At 41.5% G+C, this 24,289-nt stretch overlaps 5 protein-coding genes across 5 annotated transcripts in view; 1 reads left to right on the top strand and 4 right to left on the bottom strand.

Annotated features, from left to right (window-relative positions):
* Positions 1-24,289, top strand: part of LOC108620321 (uncharacterized) — a 40,850-nt gene that overhangs the window by 7,804 nt on the left and 8,757 nt on the right. The gene's annotated exons all lie outside the window — the stretch shown is intronic.
* Positions 1,835-5,169, bottom strand: Dic3 (Dicarboxylate carrier 3). Its single transcript, XM_089467966.1, has 4 exons — positions 4,767-5,169; positions 4,468-4,705; positions 3,063-3,745; positions 1,835-2,185 (listed from the first exon to the last, which is right to left on the bottom strand). Exons 1-3 carry the CDS (start codon positions 4,933-4,935, stop codon positions 3,271-3,273), a joined length of 882 nt encoding a protein of 293 aa, XP_089324092.1. The 5' UTR covers positions 4,936-5,169; the 3' UTR covers positions 1,835-2,185; positions 3,063-3,270.
* On the bottom strand, positions 7,075-8,923 carry LOC149268976 (uncharacterized). Its single transcript, XM_089467969.1, has 4 exons — positions 8,398-8,923; positions 8,180-8,335; positions 7,959-8,123; positions 7,075-7,896 (listed from the first exon to the last, which is right to left on the bottom strand). Exons 1-4 carry the CDS (start codon positions 8,440-8,442, stop codon positions 7,741-7,743), a joined length of 522 nt encoding a protein of 173 aa, XP_089324095.1. The 5' UTR covers positions 8,443-8,923; the 3' UTR covers positions 7,075-7,740.
* Positions 9,848-10,696, bottom strand: LOC149268977 (uncharacterized). The gene is made up of 4 exons (XM_089467968.1): positions 10,572-10,696; positions 10,354-10,509; positions 10,122-10,286; positions 9,848-10,059 (listed from the first exon to the last, which is right to left on the bottom strand). The coding sequence occupies exons 1-4, from the start codon at positions 10,614-10,616 to the stop codon at positions 9,904-9,906; spliced, it is 522 nt and encodes a 173-aa protein (XP_089324094.1). The 5' UTR covers positions 10,617-10,696; the 3' UTR covers positions 9,848-9,903.
* On the bottom strand, positions 10,816-12,436 carry LOC149268978 (uncharacterized). The gene is made up of 4 exons (XM_089467967.1): positions 11,504-12,436; positions 11,286-11,441; positions 11,054-11,218; positions 10,816-10,991 (listed from the first exon to the last, which is right to left on the bottom strand). The coding sequence occupies exons 1-4, from the start codon at positions 11,561-11,563 to the stop codon at positions 10,836-10,838; spliced, it is 537 nt and encodes a 178-aa protein (XP_089324093.1). The 5' UTR covers positions 11,564-12,436; the 3' UTR covers positions 10,816-10,835.

Genomic DNA, 24,289 nt, shown 5'->3' on the forward strand with positions numbered 1-24,289 from the left:
CGCACGACACGCTGTCAGCACTGGCTTCTAGAAAGCATTCAGGCACAATGACAGACATTATTGACAGCTGAGAATTGTTGGCTCATTTGAAACACACTGGACACAGGTAAAATGTTTGCTGCTGCTGTTCTTGTCATTGTTGTTGCTGTTGCTGCTGTTGCCACTGTTGCAGTTGCTTAGCTTTGCTCTGCTCTGCTCTGGCCTGCTCTGCTTCGAGCTGTCACAGTTGTCTGCTGTCTGCTGTTTCCTGTTGCTGCGCGGCAGCCGCGACAGACAGCGTCTGTAGTCTAGACATAAGAGCAAGCCAAGGGGCCAGCAACGCAGGGCCGAAAGGAGCGAGGGGTGAGCGCTGAGGTTGCCAGCTCGAAGCTCAGGTGAAACCCAGGGCGCGCACATCAACCGTCTGTTTTGTCGTCTGTAAAAGTTATGGCCTAAAGAGTTGTCGTTGTTGGCCGCTTTGGCGGTTCGCTGGTTACGCTGCCGATGGTGGTGCGGCGCTGCGGCGGTGCGGCGACAGCCTTAGATCAGAAGTGCAGTTGGCAGTTGATTTATGGCGGCGTTGAGTGCCTTTATGCGCACCTCAAATATGACAGAAGGCGTTGCAAGAGCGAGCAACAACAACAACAACACACAAAACGAATGAATATGAAAAAAAAAGAAACACATAAAACCTGTCACAAAGCCAGCTCCTGCTAGCTACCCCTTGCCCCAGCCACCTGCGCTCCTGCCAATGCTCGGGGGCAAAACATTGACGGAAGTTGTCGTCCTTTTGCACCCTTTCCATTTGCTCGCTCCGTTCTGTTGTCCATTCACGCAACGAGCAAATTGTGGCAATTACCTGGTGCCTGGTATCACTCCGCTGCCCCCCCACCCCCGCTTGGCTCCGGCCTGTGTCGCATATTTGCTTGCTCCACATTGCCGTCGTTCTTGTCGCACCATTGCTGCTGTCAAAGTTGCCGGCGTTGCATGCTCAGCGATGCGTGTCGACAGCATATCAAACATATCCACATCCATCTGTCTGTCCACAACACACACACACACACATAGACTCTGTGTAAGTGTGTGTTGACCAGCCAAGCGCCTAACTGCCCAGCGTCCATTATCGAGCCGACTGTCCCTTCGACAAGCCTTCCGCCTATATAAAAAGCTTTGTTTTGCAATAAATGTAATTACGTTTTCCAATTGTATTCAAAATGTTTAGAGTGAAACAGAGAGAGAGAGAGAGAGAGAGAGAGAGAGAGAGAGAGAGTCACAGAGAGCAGTAGGAAGAGATAGGGAGTTACAAAAATTGAAGAGTGTGAGAAAGCGAAAGTAACAGATCTTCCCTAAGCGAAAGGGAGAGCGAGAATGATTGAGGATGAGAGTGGGAGAGGAACAGAGAGAGAAATAGAGAGAGGAATGGTGTGAGAAAGAGAGACAGAGAAGAGGAATAGTGTGATAAAGTGTGAGAGAGAGACGAATAGTGTGAGGAAGAGAGTTAGAAAAAGATATAGCGTAAGAGAAGGGAATAATGAAAGGGAGATAGATAGAATGATAGAGAGGGAGAGCAAAAGTAATGGCATCGGATTAGGAGATATGTCCAAAGCTTAAATACCCTTTCCTCTTATTCTATTTGTACAAACACAGTCATCACCCTTTAAGTTAAACATTTGAGGGGAATCGAATAAAATAATCAACCAATAATCAACCAATATGTTAAATATTCTGTGACTCCATCTACATCTATCTCCAGTAAGATATATAAATAATCTATTAAACATTCACATCCAACCCTTGCTCAATACCTCGACTAGATCTAGATTTATATACCTGCCCAAAGATTTATTAAATACAATTTAAATACCGCAGACAATCTAGCTGACATGACAGCCAGAGTGTCAGCCAAAGTCCAAAATGACTTTTATTAAAATACCATAATGATGTGATTGTTTATCTCTTTCTTCTTCCTTTTTTGCGGTCTGTTTCCTTCAGTTCACGTCTTGTAAAATTTGGTGAACATATAAAACATCTTCTGAAGCTTCTTGATTCTACAACATTATGTTCGCCGTTGCTCATTCACTATCGGATGTGCCACCCGTATTGCCAATACATTAAAATCAGAATTCGATCAGCGCGTAAACTTCCAATAGTCAACAGCTCGGGCAGCACAAATATTGGATATATAGATTCTATTCGGGAACATAATCTGACCAAGAAAAAGAAACAAAAGAGAAGAGAAATAAGTCAGAGAGTGAGAGAGTGAGCGATAAAAGCTGCAATGGTAATGTGAAGCAGATGAAACCGTATGATGCGAATGACGGCCATCGAGTCGAGAGAGCCAAAGCGAAAAGCCGAACCATGTTGGAGTCGAAGGGAGCTAGAGGAGTGCAGGAGTGGAGAGTGGTGCACGGGGTGCCCGGCACAGGCACAGGCACAGAAATTGCAACCGATAATAATTATTTTTATGGAGTCTAGTCTGTGTCTAGACGATTTTTTTTTTCGTGCAGTTACTTCACTTGCCATTGGGCGAGCAGCAGGTCGGGTTCAGCTCTCACTCTCGCTCTCGCTCTCGCTCTAGCACTCGCACTCGCTTCGACGGCTGCGGTCTGCTGTGGTATTGGCGGGGCGGCTGGGGGTCTGCCACTGTGTCATTGTTTTCGCTTTGATTCCGATTTAACTGGTAAACTGGCATTTAACTGTTTCTCTTTGACAAACAAGACAGACGGGCGAGCGGCTGGGCGACGTGTGGAAACGGCCAGACAGACAGAAAACTCTGCACCAAATAGAGATGGAAGACAAGTAAGAGTGTTTAGCTGGCAAGTGGGAGCACGACTAGCAGATACTCAGCAGTGAAATCATATTGAATATATATTCGACTCGACTCGACGTGACTCTTTCCTCTGGCTGTCGCATGCAGCTTCACAAAATCAATATACATCTCTGACTCACTTACAATGCGTACAGGGTATAATAACTAGTGAGCGTACAAACCGACTTCAACGAGACGTTAAGACAATCAGACAATCAGACAGACAGACTCTCTGAGACTCCACAAGCATGAGGAAAAGTCAAGCCGCGCTTACTTCTCTGCCCACAGTGTTCAGCTTCCGTTTGCAGTTGCCCACTGCAGTCCAGTTTGGCCATGAGAAAATATGCGCAGCTCCAGCCAGCTGCTGCAATTGCTGATGCAGCGGCTGTGACATCCCCAATTGCATCTTCAGATTGACCACATTTTGGACATCATGTACATATATATATATATCTATATATATCTCCATATATAAATACCATCTATTTGGATTTTTTGTCTGAGCTCGAGGTGTCGGGCGGCAGATAGCCAAAGCGCAGACGCGCCTGCTCATACAGCATAAAGGTGATTATCGTATTCGGACTGATGCGCAACAGAGCCGGTATGAAGCCCTTGTAGAAAGCCAATGGACCCTGCTTCATCGTGTGCACAATGACTGCGCCCAGACCACTAAATTCACCGGGCGGCGCATTCATATAGGTTGTCTTCATCACATCGATGGGCTGTGTCATTAGTGTGCCAATGAAACCGGCTACTGTGGATGTTAGAAAATGCAATGGCAGGCCCTCCTTCATGCCCATCTCGCGCTGCAAAATCTGCTTAACCTGGTCATAAGCGGCATTGGTGCCAATTGTTAAAAATACAGCCCGCGACACGGCTGGCACTGTGCCGCGAAATAGATTCTTAACCCCCTCCTCCTTCGCGATCCGATAAAGGCCATCGAAAACGTGCTTATAGCTGGGGGGAATGATGAGGGTGCATAAAATAAGAGAGAGAGACAGACAGAGAGAGAGAGAGGGAGAGAGTTTCGATTGAATATGATGAGCTATGCTAATTGTGAGTCATATATTAAGTTTTAAGGAAGGTTAAAGATACTATCGATTCAACTGAAACCAAAAGTCGATTTTTATCGATGGCAAGTGAACCTTTACTTTAGCAGACATAGATAAAATAGATCTAGTAGTCGATACTTATAGATTTTAGGGGAGCACCAGAGTCTATAGATTATCAACATGAATATGATCTGGGTTTGGTATAATACACACATAAAAACGATCTAATTTTATCTATAGTCCTGAAGTACTATTTAAATTGATCAATAAACTAGAGCTAGAATTTCATATCTATCGATTTTACTAAAACTGTTTGATGTGCCAATCATCATGAACCCAGCTCCATGAACAGATAAAGCCAAACTATATAGAGCTCTATGCTGATAGATGTTTGATAGGCAAAACTTATCTTTAAAAAACTTTCATAAAGAGAACAAAGAACTGATTATCAACTAAGTCAATATATAAACTTTCTTCTATTGAACCCATCCCTAGCCCTATCCCTATTCAGACTGACTGTCCATCACTATAAATACCCCATTCGGACCATCGACTGATTAATGATCTATTATTCTGATCGGGATCTCATTCAATGTCCAAACTCATCAAATTGATTTTATTGCTCACCCGCGACGCTCGGCCGGTGGAAGCTTGGAATCATTCTGTAACCGCACTGTCACCACATCACCCGGCACGCCCAGAATTCCGCCAAAGAAGCCCGCAAATGTGGCCAACTGGAACTTTGCTGACATATTGTTGGCATCTACAAAGTTCTTACCATATTCGTACAGCGCAAAGCGGGCCGTGGTGTAGGTGAGCTGACGAAACCACGAGGCCGAAATGCCACTGTAAAACCCCAGGATTCCTAGAACGAATTCATTTGGTACTTCATTCCATTGCCGCCGCCGTACTGGCATCACGCTTACCCGCATTCTTATATATGTTCGCAATCAGATGCGAAACGGGCACCCTCTTCGACTGGGTCTGTAATTGTACCTTTACCAAATCCAGCGGATGTGTCGTCGTCACAGCCATCGCGGAACATACCCCGCCCGACCACCAACGTGGCAGGCGCCTAGAATCTAATTCACTCATTTCCCCACAATGAAATACCGAATGATTTCTATAACAACAAGTTGCGTAACAGCGGTGCGACTAAGAGTCCAAGTGTCATGTCTCACATTAATTTTGACTAAGCAAACCAACTGATCTATCAATAATTTAAATGTGTATATTTAAATCTATATATATATATAGGGAATTTTGAAAAAAAGAAGTTGATTATTGATTCAAAGCTCATCTAACCTTTAACTAACTAATTATATGTCATTTACTATACAGCTTTCACCAGGCCATATGTATTTTATAGTATATATATTTCTATGTTTTTTTATTTTTGGTATAAAAGCTTTTTTTTCTAATTTTTTATCCCATTCATCGTATTCTCATTAATTATCTAACCTCTTAAATAGTGATACTCGATACTCCCCTATGGTTAAAACTTTAGCTTTTATAAGGCGAGGATGAATTTCAATGTCAGCGATTCTACAGACTATAAAATAGAAGTACAGATAGACAACCGGACGTACATTTGGATACTTGGTCGGACAGACAGACGGACATTCATAAAAAATCAATCAAAATCACGGAGAGCCAGCCGAACGGGCCAATAAGCAATAAGCACCTTGCTCGCATTTTGTCGATATTAGAACTGCATCGCATTTTCTGCCAGTGCATCTCGACGCATCTTGTGTCGTGCGCATTTGTAGCGACAATAAACGACACCTTTTACTTTTCCTGCAGTTGGTCTTCTGGTATTTCGCATCGTTGCATCTGCTGCTGGCGCGCTCAACTGCTGCGATATTATGTTATTATGGCAATTATAGTTACGACACGATTCGCGCTCTTTCATGTGGCGGCATCTATGGCATTTTTTGAATGTGCACAGATTTGCTCGCAGCGATAAGAGAGCGATGCGAAAGCTGATGCCGATCTGATGCCGCGTTGCAATTACAAACATTTTAATGCAATTAACACACACGCACACCTGGGCCTACATCTGTGTGTGTGTGTGTGTGTTGGTAAGGGAAACGCTTCGCTGCTCATTTGCCTGGCCGATTGCAATTCGAAACGCGGCGGCATCGCCAAAAGACAAGCTCAAACTTCACAAAAAAAAAACAAAAGCAAACAAAAATACAAAAACAAAAACAACTTCAAAGCGTTTGCGACATCTGTGCGTGTGTCAGTGTCGATTTCAACCCACTATGCAGCACCACCACCACCAAGGTTTGCCTCTCTGAGGTTTGCCGCCCCGGACTGCTATCAGTGTACCAGATACGTCCTCCTCGTTGTCGTCGTCGTCGTCTTTGTCGTCCTCGTCTTCGCTCCTCGTCTTCTTTGTAGTTGCCGCGTTGCACTTCTTTGCAATGTCTTTCTCGCTGGGTGTGTGTGTGTGTTGGCCAAGTCTAACGAGCCAGTTGGCCAAGTTGGTAATAAGGGCCAGTTGGACATGCCACAGGCCGCAATATTGTTACAACATGTCAGCGTTCACATTCATGTCCACCTCCTTATGGCCACTGCCAATGGCAAATGCAATCAGTTTGCGCTTCATTTCACCCAAAGGGCTCTTCACTTGGCGTATTGTCTTAATTATGGCTAACGTGTGTGTATCTGTGTGTGCACAACAAAGGGTGAATGGGTTGAAGGGTGTTTGTATACTCCAAGAAAACGAGTTGAATTGGAAAAATTGCAATTAGCTTCAATGGAAATGTTGCAATCCCTAGAGAAAATCTAAGCTAAGCAATTCTTAGTTCTATGCAGCAGAGTTTGTGATTTATCAAAGGGAAGTATGCCTCTAAATCTGAATTTATGACATTTAAAGAATGTCAAACGACTTATATATCAATAGTATATATAGTAAAATAGGGGAGGAATATTATACATAATTATTTTCAGGGCCCGAGAACAATGAATCTCAAGAGCGACTCTTAAATAATAGGAGTTCTAGCTAGCACTATATCTAGCTACATATATTTCCAAATGCACCACGCTTCTTTTACCTATCTTAACTTAAGAATCGTAACACAGGTTCTCATAGATTCGAAAGTATACCGGAACCAAGCGATTTCCATTTGTTATATCTAAATATTTTTCTCTTCACCTTTACCTTATATAATTATTTAATCATTTTCAGCTGAGATAACAAAAGTTTATGTAAATAATTTGTTGGTGCCTTTTTTAACAATCATATAAAGCTATTGATACAAATTTATTTTTAACAGAGAATAGTACAGATAATTTAAGCACTTAAATAAATTCCTGATGCGTATGATATTTTTAATTGACACAAATCAATTTGTATAAAATTAGTATAAGCTGAATGAAACTATTACGCTATTTGGCTTGATTTAAATAATACTCAAACAGCGAAGTATGAGTATTTCGGGTAGCAGAACTTTTTCAGAAAACATTAATTGGCTACCTGACCAAAGCTCTGATTGCCGCAGCTGGCATAATCCAACAGGCTAAAGAGCAAAGCCACAAAGTCTGCTTTGCTCACACTCTTTTCAGCTTCGTTACGCAACCCACCTGGCAAACAGAAAGAGAGAGAGAGAGAGAGAGAGAGAGATAGATAGAACGAGGGCAGCTATGCTCGTCAGCTACCATCCGAGTAAACTATTTACCCAAGCGATTAGCTGCCGCTTCAACTGACTTGACAGCATTTGGCGAAGACTCTGGGGATGTGCCACGAGTGATGTGAAAACAATTTCATATTCAATGTCATTAGAGAAAAGTAATTCAAAGAACACTTAATTTGATTAAAAAAATCAGGTGCAAATGTTATCGATTAATAAGTCTGAAGTATATTATATATTTTCAGACAGATATTTAAAAACTCTTTCAAGTGACTTTTATATAAACATGAATCTTGCTCAACTCAGCATTGCGTACCAAGAATAACATTATGATTGCATAATCACCATGCGGTATGGGCATATATCTGGTAAACGCCAAATCATGGTTCCCAGTATAGAGTCTGTCGATAATAATGTCATGCTACGCGAATGGAAGTCCGTAATCAGTATTAGCTATCGAAATGGTGCACATTGGCTACTCACATCATAGGGACAGGTGTGATTGAGATTGGAGTGATCTTTGATGGTATTATAATATGTGATCAAAAGTGGATTGCTTGGCTTTCTGAGAAACTTGCATGCATCAAACGTGTTGGGCGTGAAGAATGGCCTATAGCCATTACTTTTGCGTAACAACTGGATGTTGACCTGTTTTTGAGAGAAGTTGAAACATCTGCATTCGCAGCACTCGGCATGCCGCTTACCCATATATTATTAAGAGATTGTGGAACCATTTTTGCATAGATGTTGATGTACTTGTGAGTACGATTCACCGCCTTGATGTAGCAATATTTAAACTCTCCATAACTCTTATCAATAAAGTTGCATTTCAAGTTCGTAAACGCCACATGAGCCGTGCACTGCAGAGAGAGTTGGAAACTTAGAGTGGAAAATACAAAAGGATCACACACAGTTCACTCACCATCAGAAATGTCACGGCTGAGCACAAAACGAACCATTTGAACATGTTGGGAAATCACATATGAAGCGTAACTTCAAATTGCTCACGCTCTATAAGCCCATTCAAAATCAATGCAAATTATTCTAGCTTTATTATTCGATTCGTATTTATATGATATTTAAACGACATAATGTTTAAAATTATTGATAATTGCCTTTAAAAATAATGTTCGTCTCGACTCCCTTACTGATTCAAGCGGATGCAATTAATATACGACGCGTTTTTAGCAGGGGCAGTCAAGGGAGAAGTCAAAGCCGAACACATTGTGAAAATATACAAAGGTAAAATAAAAAATAAAAATAAAAATAAAAATAAAACTGCTGGCCAGCCAAGAGCTCAAAACGAGTCCAGACTAGAAGAATTTTATTGGCCTTCACTTAACGCTCATAAATTTGTCTGCCGCGAAAGCGGCTGCTGCGACTGCGACTGCGGCTGCGGCTGCGAGACGAAAATAACAACAAGATGTGGGGAAAGAGAGGCAAAGGCTAAGGCGAAAGGCAAAGATGCAAGACAAAATGCGGTTGATATGCGACGTTTCCGCACGCCGTGAACTGGTTCCCAAATGGACTTGGAGACAACAGGCCAGATGTGCGTGTGTCTACGTGTGTGCGTGTGCGTGTATGTGTGAGTGGGTGTGTGTAAAAAAGTGCTATTAAATTGGCATGTTACATGGCTATGCAAGCCACCTGCAGCAGAGTATGCGAGCCACCCTTTTCTTGTTACGACCTCGGGTTAAACTTCACTTTACGCATAAATCTGATCAAAAGCGAAAGAAATAAGCGATGAAGAAGAAGAAGAAGATGCAGAGTTGGGGCCAGCCAGTTGGCAGCAACGATAACAACAACAATTTTTGTCTGGGCCAATTGCAGTCAACAGGCACAGCAGCAGCTGGTCTAAAAATAGCCATGGAGTCATGTTGGTCAAGTTTGCTGCCCCGACTGGCATTCGCGTTGGTAACGTTAGTCTGGCTTTCAGCTCTGATCGCGTTTCGTGCGTCATTGCATGCACAGATACACACACACACGCACACACACAGACAGACACAGACAGAGAGAGACTCACACACGTGTCTCTCACAAGGCGTTGCACCTTTGCACAAAGGTACATTGATCGCTCGTCTTGTCTGCGGCTGCAGCCAGATTCGCGCTTCGCCATTCGGTCGTTGCCTCACAGCGTCAGCTCTCAAAAATTATTGTTGTATTTAAGGTATTTATGTGCATATCTCTGGCCCAGCCATAAAAAGAAAATAAGACAAGCCACAAAGAAAAGAGAAAAGTGCGCAATTTGACATTGCCGCACCACCAAATACTCTAACATACAAAGAGTTTTTAATTGGCAGTTTTATTATAAAATTTTCTCAATAAATTATAGCAGCTGAATTGTAACTGTTTTTTTTTTATATATATTTTCGCACAGATATCTTACAAAAATTTTATTTTACAAACGGATTAAAGTCTGCAAATTCCTTCAAGTTAATTTCACATAAAGCTTAACCTGTGCGACCTCCGCATTGCGGATCAAGAATGTTATTGCGACTACATAGTCCCCATGCGGTATGGGCAGATATCTGGCAAAACTCAATTCATGATCGCCAGTATAGAACTTGTCGATGATAAGATCGTGCTAAGCGAATGGAAGTTAGGAATCAGTATTATCTATCGAAATGCCGCCCATTGGCTACTCACATTATAGGGACAAGTGTGATTAAGATTGGAGCATTCTTTAAACATATTATAATATGACAACAAAAGTGGATTATTCGGCTTTTTCAGAAACTTGCATACATCAAACGAGTTGGGCGTGAAAAATGGCTTATAGCCATTACTTTTGCGTAACAACTGGACGTTGAGCTGTTTTTGAGAGAAGTTGACACATTTAATGAGGATCTTCATTCTCAACACTCGGCATGCCGCTTACCCATATATTATTAAGGGACTGTGGAACCATTTTCGCATAGATGCTGATGTACTTGTGAGTACGATTCACCGCCTTGATGTAGCAATATTTAAACTCTCCATAGCTCTTATCAATAAAGTTGCATTTCAAGTTCGTAAACGCCACATGAGCCGTGCACTGCAGAGAGAGTTGGAAACTTAGAGTGGGAAATTCAGAAGGATTATACACAGTTCACTCACCATCAGAAATGTCACGGCTGAGCACAAAACGAACCATTTCAACATGCTGGCAAATCACATGTGAAGTGATTCTTCAGGTTGTTTTAGCCCTATAAGCTCATTCCCAATCAATGTAGATTGTACGCATTTACACGGTATTTAAACGCCATAATAATATATTTATCGATACTCAAGAGATTATTTTTGAAAGTTTACATAATAAATTATAGCAGTAGGATATATTTTCACACAAATAGTTTATATGTATTCAATGTGAAAATACATTCAAGTTAATTTCACATAAAGATTAATCTTGCACACTTCAGCGTTATAGACAAAGAATGTTAATTTGATGGCATAGTCGCCTTGCGGTATGAGCAGATATCTAGAAAACGCCAAATCCTGATCGCCAGTATAGATCTTGTCGACAATAATGTCATGCTAAGCGAAGAGAAATTCGTTATCAGTATTAGCTATCGAAATGGCCCACATTGGCTACTCACATCATAGGGACAGGTGTGATTGATATTGGAGTGATCTTTGATGGTATTATAATATGTGATCAAAAGTGGATTGCTTGGCTTTCTGAGAAACTTGCATGCATCAAACGTGTTGGGCGTGAAGAATGGCCTATAGCCATTACTTTTGCGTAACAACTGGATATTGACCTGTTTTTGAGAGAAGTTGATACATTTAATGAGGATCTTCATTCCCAGCACTCGGCATGCCGCTTACCGATATATTATTAAGAGATTGTGGAACCATTTGCGCATAGGTGCTGATGTACTTGTGAGTACGATTGACCGCCTTGATGTAGCAATATTTAAACTCTCCATAACTCTTATCAGTGAAGTTGCATTTCAAGTTTGTGAATGCCACATGAGCCGTGCACTGCAGAGAGAGTTGGAAACTTAGAGTGGGAAATACAGAAGAATAACACACAGTTCACTCACCATCAGAAATGTCACGGCTGAGCACAAAACGAACCATTTGAGCATGCTGGAAAATCGCATATGAAGCGTAGCTTCAAATTGCTCTCGCTCAAAATCAATGCAAATTATTCATGTTTAATTATTCGATTCATATTTACACGGTATTTAAATGACATAATTGTAGAATTTTCAAAAATCAAGAGATTATCTACCAAAACTTCATTTTCAAATGTGCACAATAAATTATATCATAATTATATATCACCATCTTTGGCTTAACTTTTCGTATACGTATAGTAGCTAACTAAACTCAATGAGAACTTCTGCAATATTATATCATCATGATAATTAGATTTTATATTTTTCATCTCTTGTAATATAGAATCATTCATTTTTATGTAAACAAATAGTTTTCTCAAAAATATATACAATTCAACTTAAGCAATTGCACACATTTTCCTCATAGCCCAAATACCTTGCGAGAGAGTATGAACAACAGAGTCAACAAAATGAAACCCAAAAGTGCGTTCAATGAACGCGCATCGAAAGCTCAACGCGCGTGCGTTTTGGGGCAACGATCGAAGACGATAAGACGAGTGTGAGGCAAAGCGGACAACGCCAATTGGAGATTGGAATTGGCCTCAGGGTTCAGGTTCGACTGTGGGTTTGGCCGTGTGCCTATGTGCCAAGTGCAGTTGCAATTGACTTTGGACTATGCTCGAAGCCATTCAAATGGGCCAAGACACGCGCCATGGCGGCCAGCTGCCTGCTTGATGAATGGGACACGTGCGCATTAGCTGGCAAGCACAGAGCAAGCCAACGCAGAGGAGAGCAGAGCAAACCAAGCCAGACAAGCAGACACACCAATACAATCACACACACACACACACACACACGCACACATCTGCAATCAGAAATCCATTGGGGCCGGCGCAGTTCATCGGCCAGCGAATCGATTGAGTAACTGACTGACTGAATGACTGCATAGCTGAGCGTGCAAACTGACTCAGCTGGGTGCAATAAAACGTAGACACATACGCACACACACACACACACACGTAAACAGAGACAGAATCGCACACTGTTGCACTCTCTCCCGTTGATTAGCCAAAGCTAATTGCAGCGTAGCAGCTGAGACTCGTGTGCATGTGTACATGCGCCATTCACTGATTGCTTATGGCTTAAGCATGTCGCGACAGTTGATTTAACTCACTTTCAATAGACCCCGAACGACCCGACCGTAAAGACCCAACCGAACCCAGCCAACCAGCCAGCCAGCCAGTCAGCCCATTGATAATGAATAATAAAAATGCATAATAAAACAATAAAAAAGAGAAATATATACAAATTGTAATTATTGCATTCAAATATGACCCTGTCTGGTTGTCAGACTATGTCTATCAGTCAGCCTGATTGTTTATCATACTATTCTCAATGTCGGCTGCACGTTTATTTAAGCTATAAAAATATCATAATTAATTATATTGCGTATGAGCATTAAATACAGTACTATGCCCTCAATATGTAGGGCATTGAAGACTCAGCGCCTTTTTAGCAGACATCGGATTGAAGTATTCTCTGCATGAGCTAGAATTGATGAATCGTTGAGTTTAAGGCATTCGAATAGCTGAATTATAAGGAAGAGAAGGGAAGATATCTTATAGTAAGAGCAGCTATGTTAACATACTCTCAACATATTCTCTTTTCTTTATAAAGTCAGTTTGAATATAAAACTCTGTGCTATATCAGAGAATAGAAGGTGTAAATATCAGTTCCAATTATGTATAAATGCTTACACAGATGGTATATATAGTTAAAAGAAAACTCTTAGATACAACCTTATTTGAGTTTATAAATGCGTCATCTTTGACGCAAGTTGAAGCAGCTAAAACTATTTGAACAGTCCAAACCGTCATAAAAACAAACGTAAAGTGATTAAGGAAAAATCTTAGAATAATAAATATAACGAACAATATAAAAATACGTGTTAAACTTACTTCAATTACATGCCCAATTCGCAATAGAACTTCGAATTCTTTTATGCTACAATGCCTTTAATATTGTCGTAGTCACAGACCTGCCACAGCAATACAATTTAAATTGTGGTAGTAAGTTTTATAGTTTTTAAGTATATTTCAAACTTTCTACAACCAAACGCATTTTTTTCTCATTAACACAGACTTTGCTTTTACTTATAGTTTCACAAGTTAGAATGCAATAAGTTTGAAGAGAAAACTTTTCAAAACTTGCAAATGAGAAGAAACGGAAATAGAAGCGATAGCCAGCAAAGCCTATTCCTAGTTCCAGGTTCCAGATTGCCTGAACTTAGTAAAGTAATCTAAGCGATGTATATGTAAAATTAACTAGTATCTTATAAATATAAGGCTTATATATTATTTATAATCAAATATTCATTTCATATTATCTACAACTACTGACCAAAAAATATAAATCTTTTGAATATATGTAAAAGGATCTTAAAGTCCTTTCACAGCCCAACCTTTTTCTCATATACTACATAGTATCTCATTTTCTGTTCCCTACTTATCCTAGTCACAGTGTCTACTTTCCTCCTCCGCCTCATCAAAACCAATTTTTACTTTCAATCTAGCATTTCATTTCTAGCAAACCTTAAAGATAACTGAAAAAACTTACACAAACAAGAGCAGCCGACATAATGCAGACGGCTTTTTATTTTAATATTCATTTAATTTATGTTTCAAGCGTTTAAAGTCCACTTTGCTAAAAAAAATACGTGTATATAAATAAAGCATGCGTCAGCTTAAGACTATAATTTATACGGCAACGCAAGCTGCTAATGTTTATATTAGCCAGGCCTTAAAAAATGAAATCGCACAATCTTCAATCAGCTTAACTGCGCATAAATGTCTAAGCTGTCGTCACACACATTTACTGTCATATTTGTATATTAAATAAATAGAACTTCGACACACACACATACACACTCACACGCACACAGAGAGATAGAGACACTGTGTACATAGCATAATGTGAGGTGCGCACAAAAATTGTTGTCTCTACTTCCTTTCGGTTGCCTACTTCCGACGCCTGCGTCGCGCGGCTGGCAACACGGCGTATGCTTTATTTTGCCGGCATTACGTATACACCGCATAGCACACGACATAATGCGAATGCTTATGTATGCGTAAATATGCGTAGGCAGCACATTCTTTTTTCTCTGTTCTTTTTTTTTCTCCCTTTTGCTTGTTTGATTTGGCTCGTGTCCTTGAGCTCGCATTACGTTGTGCATGTTTGCATGTGCGTATACGTAACGTGCCACAGACGGCGTACGTGCCCCGCTACCCATTGCATGTGCCTCGCCAGCCTCGCCCTCGTCAGCTTTAATAGCTACTGGCTTATTCTTTCCTTTTTGCCATACCCTGTAGTCCGCCAAAGTGGTTCAAGAGGGTTTCAGAATTGAGCTCGGTTGACCCTAGAGCAGCTCATTATTTGCCCAGAGCCTGTGAGAGCTGGTAAAACAAATTAGAAACGAATCAAGTTGGTTTCAAGTGATTTACTCTCTTCAGGGATAGACAAGTAGATAGATAGACATTTGTTATGAATCAATGTTTGGATTTGAATTCTTAAAGAAATTCTGTGGTTTATTGAATGATTCGCAAGATTATGATGCTATCGTTAGTTTAGCCGACAGTTTGTCTCTTTTGTTGAGTTATTGAATAAACACGAATTTCCTGGCTTTGTGTGGATAAAATAGAAAAAATATTAAACTTTTATGAGATCTATTTCAGTGCAGTCTTCGACTTCTAGAAAATTCTCGAGTAGATACAAATTCTATTGTTATCTTCGATATTAGGCAAGTCTTTATCTAATGAATGGGTCTGTCACGTTTCGTCTTGAATATATTTCAAATATTTATTAATACTCGCAAATTCCTTCTCATTCCTATTCCTTGCAATTCCTATTAATTATTGCAACTAGGGTATTATTGAGTCCAACTAACCCCTTGTCGTAGCCCACTTTTCGCTAATCCTTCTCAGCTAACTGCCATGTGGTTTTTGCAACGCATATCCTTCGGTCTCGCATATGCGTAGTTCGCTATCTGCTCGCTCTGCGTTGTGGCCTGAGCTTTTATTTGTTGCTCCCCTGTTCAGGGCCATCCGCAACCGCTGCCTTACCGACCCCCGCAACCACAGTGCACGCCCCCTCGCTTCTGTATGCCACACAGACAGAACACGCACGTAACGTAATTTTGTGGAAGTACCGAGGCAAATGAGGCAGACTACACTGCGCTACATGGTTGGCCATTTTGGGCCACTTCACCAGCACCGGCCGAGTCCTGCTGCCTGCCAGCTGTGGGGTATTCGAAGAGTCACCAAAGCTGCCTGGGACAAATGTTTGTCGCTGGGCTTGCCGTTGGCGTATTTAGTCTGTGGATCTTGAAGGTTAAATATATGTAAACACACCTTGAAGGCCAACCCCTGTTCGCCTCACTCACTGGCGTCTCCGCTGTCTCGCCTGCCAGCTTGTCTGGCAGTTTTTGACTTGTTTGCCAAATGGCGTACAAGATATTTATGCATATTAAAACAATTTGCTTATTATGCCTGAATAATTGAGTGAGCGACGGGAATAGCTTCAAGTCTCAAATCTGTCTAACCCCTCTCTCGCTCTCGCTCTCTCTCTCCAATGGCAAAACGGTGCGGCTACGTAATATTAGAAAAAAACGAAAAAACGTCGAGTGTGTAGACATAGCAAACCATGTCGCCCTGTCGGCGACATCGAAGCGCAAACTTCAACAAAGCGTTAATTAATACTTGCAAATGTTTGCGCACTGTCTGGCAATGAAAAAGTTAAGCGAAACAACGACGCAAACGAGTCAGGCGAACTGTGAGCGCGCCAAACCAACCCACATAAAGTAAAAAAAAAAAAAACACACACACACACAGCTCTCGTCATAAGTCAAATAAAAAGCACAGTAAAAAAAAAAATAAAAAAAATTCCAATGAATAGGCCCTCGTTTTCCCATGGCAAATAATTGTGGGCCAGATAAGCAACCAGCCAGACGGTTAACCAATGAGAATATTAGCCAAACACTCGGCTACACTGCTTGAGAGGTACGATTTCAATGGAAATGAAAGCTCAGCTGATATACATGTTGTATGTGTGCATGTGTGCATATATATAGGCAATCCTCTGTAACAAATTAACGCGAGTGACGAAAGCAAAACAGTCGAACCGCCAAAGCTGATGTAATAAATCGAAATCTAAATCTTTGTTTACAGGAAGTCTGAACAAAAATAATGCTTACAGGTGACTAAAGCCGACTCAAGCGAGAGCTATTTACATTTTCAATAGGCAAATAGGTCTAAGTGTGGGCATGTGACGAGAGTTCCAGATTTGGGGCATACAAGTGGGAATCTATAATTGCAAATGCAAAGATCTAGGCTGTTAAGTGAAATTCAAAGTCAGACTTACAATCAATAAGATTTCTAACTATTTCGTGTGAAATTTGCAGCCTTTCCTTAGTTAAAGAGATGTAGAATGATTCTTGTTGCCAACTGAAAAATTCATCTACTATTTACAGTAAATATTTGGATGCAACCTATTCTTGTGCTAGTAATTTAAGCTTTGCTTTTATTTCCATGTTTAGGCTTATATAACTAGCTAAGACTATATCCATCTATATAGACATTCAAAGTAATACAATTAGTCCAGTCTTACAATATTCATAGCTTAATACTTCAGCATTTCTTTAAACTGAAAATAGGTGAAACTCTGCTTTCCCATTGCTCGCTAATGACTTGAGCTGTCTTCAAATAGCCATGGTCGCCTTTGCTAGCAAAATTTTCTCCAGGCAGCCTAATCAATAGCTTAAATAGTCTGTTTAAGGAGAAAACTTAAATTTGCCTATGGAAAGCAGCTTATGAACTTTGCCTTGGTGATGCCTCAAATGGGCTTTAAGAAAAAGGCAATATTTAATTTTGCTATAGCTCATTTAAATAAATTCAGTTGAGATCTTAAAAACCTATCTTATATTGACTTGCCAAACTATTAACCCATGTTTGCCAAAAACTTCAGATAATGCCGTTAAATAATCAAAGTTTTCGGCTCTAAAAAGAAACTTTTTGATTTTATTTAGCTACAAAAGCAATCTCTAAGATCATAAACCGTCTAGACAACTTAGTTTATAGACGCCTCGCACCGCTTCGCCCCTCCCCGCCACGGCTGCTATTTAGTTAGTTTCAAATATTGCTAAAAACAAAAGCCCAAAATGCTAAAACAAGAAACAAAAATTTGTGATCAGATGTTATCAGAGCTGTGTCGACTTTTGCGAATTGTTGGGCAGGCATACGAAATCGAAAGCATACAATTCCCAGCTAATTTTATTGGCGGCATCAATCAGTCTGGAACTTGGTTGGCTGTGTTGTCCACGACTCTCCACGCTCCACGCTCCACTCTTCACTCTTCATTCTCCACTCACGACTCTCGCGACTCTCAACTGCCGACTGCGGACTGTCGACTGTCGTCTGTCGTTGATTGCAGCCCGCAACCGACCCCAAAGTGCATGGCGAGCGCAGACGCAGTCATTTTAATGTCCATGGCCATCAGCAGTTGAGGCGAGTTGAGCCGCGAGCTGCGGCGGCTGGAGTGAAGAGTGGCAGAGAGCAGAGCGGTATTGCTTCATCAGATGATGCACAGACAGGCAGCGACGCGACGGCAACTGCGGCGGCGGAGGCAATCATCAATTTCTCAGTGTCGCATTAGTTTTCATTAATTTGAGCGGCGTCGGCGGCGACGACGACGACGACGACGACGACCAAATGAAGCGGCACAGATGGACCCCGGGCCAGACAATTGCAGCTACAGCAACAACAATAACTACAACAACAAGCAGCAAGAACATTGCACTCGGGTGTCAACTAGCAGCGTAATACTCGCTCATGTTTCCAAAAGAAATTCAAGTTGCGTGAGTTGAAAAGAAATCGAGTTGACTTGTCTTTAAACATTCTTCAGAAAGTTTTCACTCTTTGTTGTTGAGAAGGTGTTTGGGTAAAGAAAACCTTTTCGACATTCCTTTTCCACAACTGTAGATTCTCTATCTTCGCAGTTTAATCAGAGAAAGTCTTTAGATATTCCTCTTCCACAGAAAATCTTTCACTAGAGTAGAGAAAGTATTCGTTCTTTTCAAAATTTAGCTCCTTAAGGAAAATATTTTCTTTTTTATTTCTGTCAAAAAAGTCGTGAGATCTTCAAAATCAAAAACTCATCTTCAGCACTTTTGCATCTAGTATTTGAGCTCTACTCTAATATGGAGAAGTTTCTCCGATCTCTGTAGCAAAAGCATTCCATATGTTTACTAAGTCCAGTATTACAACTTGAAATTCCAAATCTTTAAGCCTTCTTAATTTTTGCTTCGTACGCAAACCCATATACTCCTTTCAGCCTAAGCACGACGAGTATAACAAGCAGAAGAAGAAGCAAAAGTTGATGCGCTGTAGCATTATTGATGCATTCGCCAAGCAACGGCGACAGCCAGACATAGCTTTGACGTGGGCCCCGGACCGAACGTGTGGACTCATTGAGAGACGTTTGCGAATGTCTTGAGACTGAAGACAGATGGACGAGCAGACGGACAGACGGACAGACAGCGAGACAGACAGATGGATGGACAGACAAGACAAAACTCATAAATAAACCGCGTGCTGGGCACCTTTTACACAAGTCAACCTTTCACATTTCCGCACAAGCTGTATGTATGTATGTATGTATGTATGTGTATACAATATAAATATATAAATGTAAATATATAGCCAGCTCCTGGACGCGCTTTCAAGGACAACAAAAAGTGTTTGTAATTCATTTTAACTTTGGACTTGAAGCCTGCCAGCCAAGCTGCCAGCCTGCCATATCCTGGACTCCAGTGTATTTGCTATAATAATAATGTGGGCAAAAAACCCTTTTCTCGCAGACAACTCTCTTTGGGGCCTAGGGCTGGCCAGGCCTCTGAGTTTTTAGGGTGGCACTTACGCAAAGGCCTCCAACCCAAAAATAAAACACACAAAAAAAAAAAGTTATTCAATTCAAGCGCCTCGCGTGTATCTTTTTTGGATCTCCGACTGCTGCTGGCAGTTTCTTCTACTCTGAGCTGCTTCTTCTAAAATTTTAGTACACAATAAGAAGAGGAAACGAGTATGCAAGAGACAGAAATTAACTGCGAGATACTCTGTTTATGGTAGAGTCGTAGAAGATATATTTTGCAGGACTGCTTGGCTATCGGCTAGCTGAAGCTAAAGCTCTAAGGCCACGAAGAGTCCTTCACACTGAGAGTCAAATAGTGTTTAAATGAGCCTCAAAGCTAAGCTATCAGGATTTAAGTGAGCTTATAGTAGATTTATTATAATACATCTACTGATAAGAAAAGGTAAAATATAGATATAGAGCAAAGAGTTTCTAAAAAGTGTAGAACAAATATACCTCTTCTCTTCACTAAGTGAACGGGGTATTAAAACAGGCGGCGAATATTTCGTAAAATTCATTTTACGACGAGGACGAAAAATCATTGCCGGCTTCGCCGCCAGTCAACTGTCAGTCGGGTGTGCAGGGGTGAAGGTGTGTCGACTGCGACTGCGACTGCGACTGGACTTGTTCGTTTTTCAAGGTTAAGCAGCACACACACACATAGAGCGAGCGAGTGAGAGGGGAGATAGAGACAGAGAGAGAGCCATGCGGCAAGTGCCAGACATTGAGCCAGACGGAGTGCGTCGGGCGCACGGCGGGCGGACGAAGAAATTCGCTGCGGCGGGCTGACGACGAGTGGGAGTGCATTTCAGCTTACGCTTCACTTAATTTTCGTGCTATAAATGTGTGTATTTTGGTACATACATATATAGAAATATATACATACATATATATGTATATGTATTTATGTGTGTGTGTGTGTGTGTTCGTCTGTCTGGGTGTGCATTTGCTCGAGGGTGCAATATTTGGACTGGATGAGGATGAATGACGCGCTAAAGTTTCGCAACGCCTTTTGGCTTTGTTTGTCGTCTCGTGTCTCGTGTATTTAGAGTGCCCGTCGGCAAAGGAGGCTCAATCGGTGGGTGGATGGCTAGTGCTCCCTGTGTGCATGTTTGCTCATGTTGCCGCTAGAGTGCGCCAGAGTGGGAATTACTATTATACAGTTAGTTTGTTTACAGTTAGCAAAGGAGTTAGCACCGAAAATAGGCTAAAGAACCAGTTGACAGTGAATGAGTTGAATCGAACTGAGAACTAGTAAGTAGTTCCAGTCATATTTCGTTTGCTTCTGTGAAAAAGAATGAACTAGAAACTAAGAACTATCCATATTAAAGAAACAGACTTAAAATGATCTCAATGGCTAGTTATTGGCAAACCTAAAACTAGAATAACAAATAGTTCAATTGAATAACTTCTTTAAAATAGTTCATTTGCAACCTGGAACGATTTGAACTTACCATGAGCCGAAATCGCACCTGAGAACTACTTAAGGTGAACTTAATACCTGACTATATTTGAATGGACTTTAGAGAATCAGTAACTAATCATCAAATGAACCAGTTTCATTTGGTACTAATAAAAGTGAGGTTGTGCTTCCCACAAATAAGATTCAATATATGTGTGCTGGGGATAGGAACTAGTAAATGTTCATCTGATTACAATAGTTGACATGAAAAATCACGAGGGACGCTAAATGTGTTTGCCGGAACCAGGAACTAGTAAATGTGCCTCACATGTAGCCATTCAAGCTGTGGCTTAACACCACCGCCTTAATGTCATCATAAATGTGATGAACAGACCATTCAGACTCTATTTGATTAATAGTTAAAATATTCCTTCACAGATGCCTGAACACAAATAGAGGTAAATTTGCATATCTGTACCTAAGTACATGGTAATTTGTAGCACACGTGTTTCTGATGGCAGTGTAAAAGCCAGCTGTCAAAACGAGTCGAATGTTGAGGCAGTGGAAGTTTTACGCTATTCAACAGGTAGAAAGTTGGTCTTAACGAATGCCATAAATTAATTGAATCACAAACAAGAATTTAACAATAGAACTAGTTCCATGCCTGAGTAAAAACTAACCAGCTATACAATTTACGTATTTAGTTGAAGAATGTGCTAGTTTTCGAGTGTTTTGTTCCACTGTGTGGTGCGAGAGTGCAAATGAACTAGTTCTCTGAACAGGGAGCAACTTATTAGAACTTCTTTAAGCCGAACTACAGAGTTTGTCCAAGCGTCTGTCCGCTTTTGGGCTCGCTTGCTCCACTGTGCGCAGCCTCAAGAGCCAGGCAACAATGCAAAATCGACAATAATAGACGCCGCCAACGTCGTCGCCGGTGCAGACAGTGAGGGCAGCAGCAGCACCACTGGTAGCAGCAGCGGCGATGGCAGTGGCGGCGTCGCCATCGGCAGTCAAAGTCATAAACTTTATTTTCTGTTGCCTGCACAAAGGAGCACGCTGTGAGAGACAGGGAGAAACAGAGAGAGAGAGAGAGCGAGATTGAGACTTCTCACACTCCATTGTCTGATGCACATGCGACCAACCCGATCCCCAGCTTTACACGTGTGTCTGCCCGACCCTTTGAGTGGGCGAGCATTTCATGCGTTTACGTCGAGACACAATCGCAAACAGTTTCTGCCTGCAATTCGGGTCGAGGGAGCAAAAGGTTTAGCTTCTCTTCTCTTCTCCTCTCATTTTTTAAGTTTTTGTGTCTGGCTGTGTCTGCGAATTTCTTTTTTGTATTATTGCATAATCAACACAGCATTGATTGCACATGTGTGTGTGTATTTGAAAGGCGTTAACTGGCAACCAATCAGTGGTAGCAGACGAGCAGCTGCCTTTGATGCAGCTTTGGCTATGCTAGCCACCTCGTGGAGTCGGCTAATGAACAGTTACCTTCCTTTCTCTTCCTCTCTCAATCTAATGCTCTCACTCTATCACATTCTCAACAGGTTGTCTGCTGCCACGTACTAAATGAATTCAAATGCCATGCGTCAAACTTATTCAATAATTCATAACTCAATTCTGACCTTGGCCAAAAAACCCTTTTTTTATTCAGACAGTCAGAAGTTTGGTTCGCTCGCAGGGTTGTTAATATCTTGATTAATTTCTGTCCGTCGAGAGCTACTGAAAAAAGGGGGTAGGGCGAGAAAAAATAATAAAAATTAAATAGCCAAATGAAAAACCCAGACGATAGACAGCTAAGAGACGCCCGCACACGCATTTTCTAAATCAAATTTTCAAAGCCAAAAAAGGCAATACTTTTGGGTCGCTGAGCAGCGGCAGGGGAGTGGACGTTGCAGGCCAGCCAAGAATAAGCTGACCAGTGACGTAGCTCCTGCTATACTCTTTACTGTATAGAAAGGGTTTATAGGCGGATATTATGGACTGATGAACAGTTATGTAAAAGGCAAGAGGAAATATGTTTATTGATATGGAGTACATCTACTCTTGCTCTATAGACTGTGTTGAAACATATTTTTATGCTTATCGGTATATTTGATCAGCTCATACATCATTTTCTGGCATAATTCAGTTACTCGATAACAATCGATTATCAATGATATACAAAAGTTTCCTTCATAACATTTCAAATCAAACCACATAGAGTCGCTGCATATGCCAAATTCCAGTCTCCCTGTACTAAAAAAGCGGATTAGCTAGTCGTTCACTCTGATGGGAGCAGATCTTCAGTTCGCTCACAGCCCTCTCGACCGAAAGTTTGCCAATGAAATTTTGAGCAAGTGTGTGTGAGTGTTTGCCTTTTGGTCAGGCAGATGCTCAGCGAGGCGACAGGCAACGGACTTAGGCGACGCGTCAGCAAAGTGCATAAATAAAGGCACTCACGGGGCAGTAGGTGCGGGCTTGGGGCTTGGGGCCCGGTTAGCTGCCTACTTTTTGGCGCCACTCTGAAACTAGCCGCCGACAATGTCCTTAATGCGTTCTAGAAAAGTGTCGCAGTCAGCTACTACTTGTCTGCCAAGTTCTGGGGCCATGAGTTGGCGCAAAAACTTTTGCGTTTTGCGTTTCGCCTTTTCCACACGTCAACTTTTTTGGCCAACAAAAAAACCATACTTAATTATGTGCCTAGTGCACAGCGAAAGGGGGATTTGGGGAGGGGCGCAGCAAACCCTTCGCTGTCATTGCGAATGCGAAATAAATAGCGAGCGCCTGGATAAAGATCCAGCGCGCAGACAGACCAACTGACAGGCAAACCGAACTGGCTCTGGCTCTGACTCCAATCCCAACTCCAAGTCTGACTCCAGCTCACAGACTCTGTACCTGCAGCTACGACTAGCCCCCTGCACCCCCCAACTGCAGCCGGCTGCATGCAGCAGACGCTCGACTCAGACAGGGGCAGCCAAATCAAAACGCCGGGGCTCCAACAATCGAACGACGTCAACGTCGACGTCGCCGACGACGACGGCATTCAACTCGAATTAAATTGAATGAAATGTTGCAAAATCCCTGAATGCGTTGCAGCACAGTCAGCAGAGCTGCAGAGCATAGTGCTGCGAAACTAGCTAGGTTTTAGACGAGTCTAGCTTTTTTCCAGCTAAAACTAAAATAATTCTATTTCTTGTTATCTATTTATATACATTTTACAATTGTTGTCAATGTCAATGTTCAATTATTTAATGCATTGCTTATGGTAAAATAATACAAATTTCCGCGTTATCCAACACTCTAACAAAATTTTTAGTCTTAAAGTAATTTCTTTTCGTATTATAAATGTAATCTATTTTTAATATAAGCACTTAAAAATATATTTCCAGCTAGATCTAGCCATTTTAGAGCTATTCGCTGAA

The sequence above is a fragment of the Drosophila arizonae genome, chromosome 4 (genome assembly GCF_054131065.1).
Source record: "Drosophila arizonae isolate 15081-1271.41 chromosome 4, UAZ_ARI_1.0, whole genome shotgun sequence".
Lineage (NCBI taxonomy): Eukaryota > Metazoa > Arthropoda > Insecta > Diptera > Drosophilidae > Drosophila > Drosophila arizonae.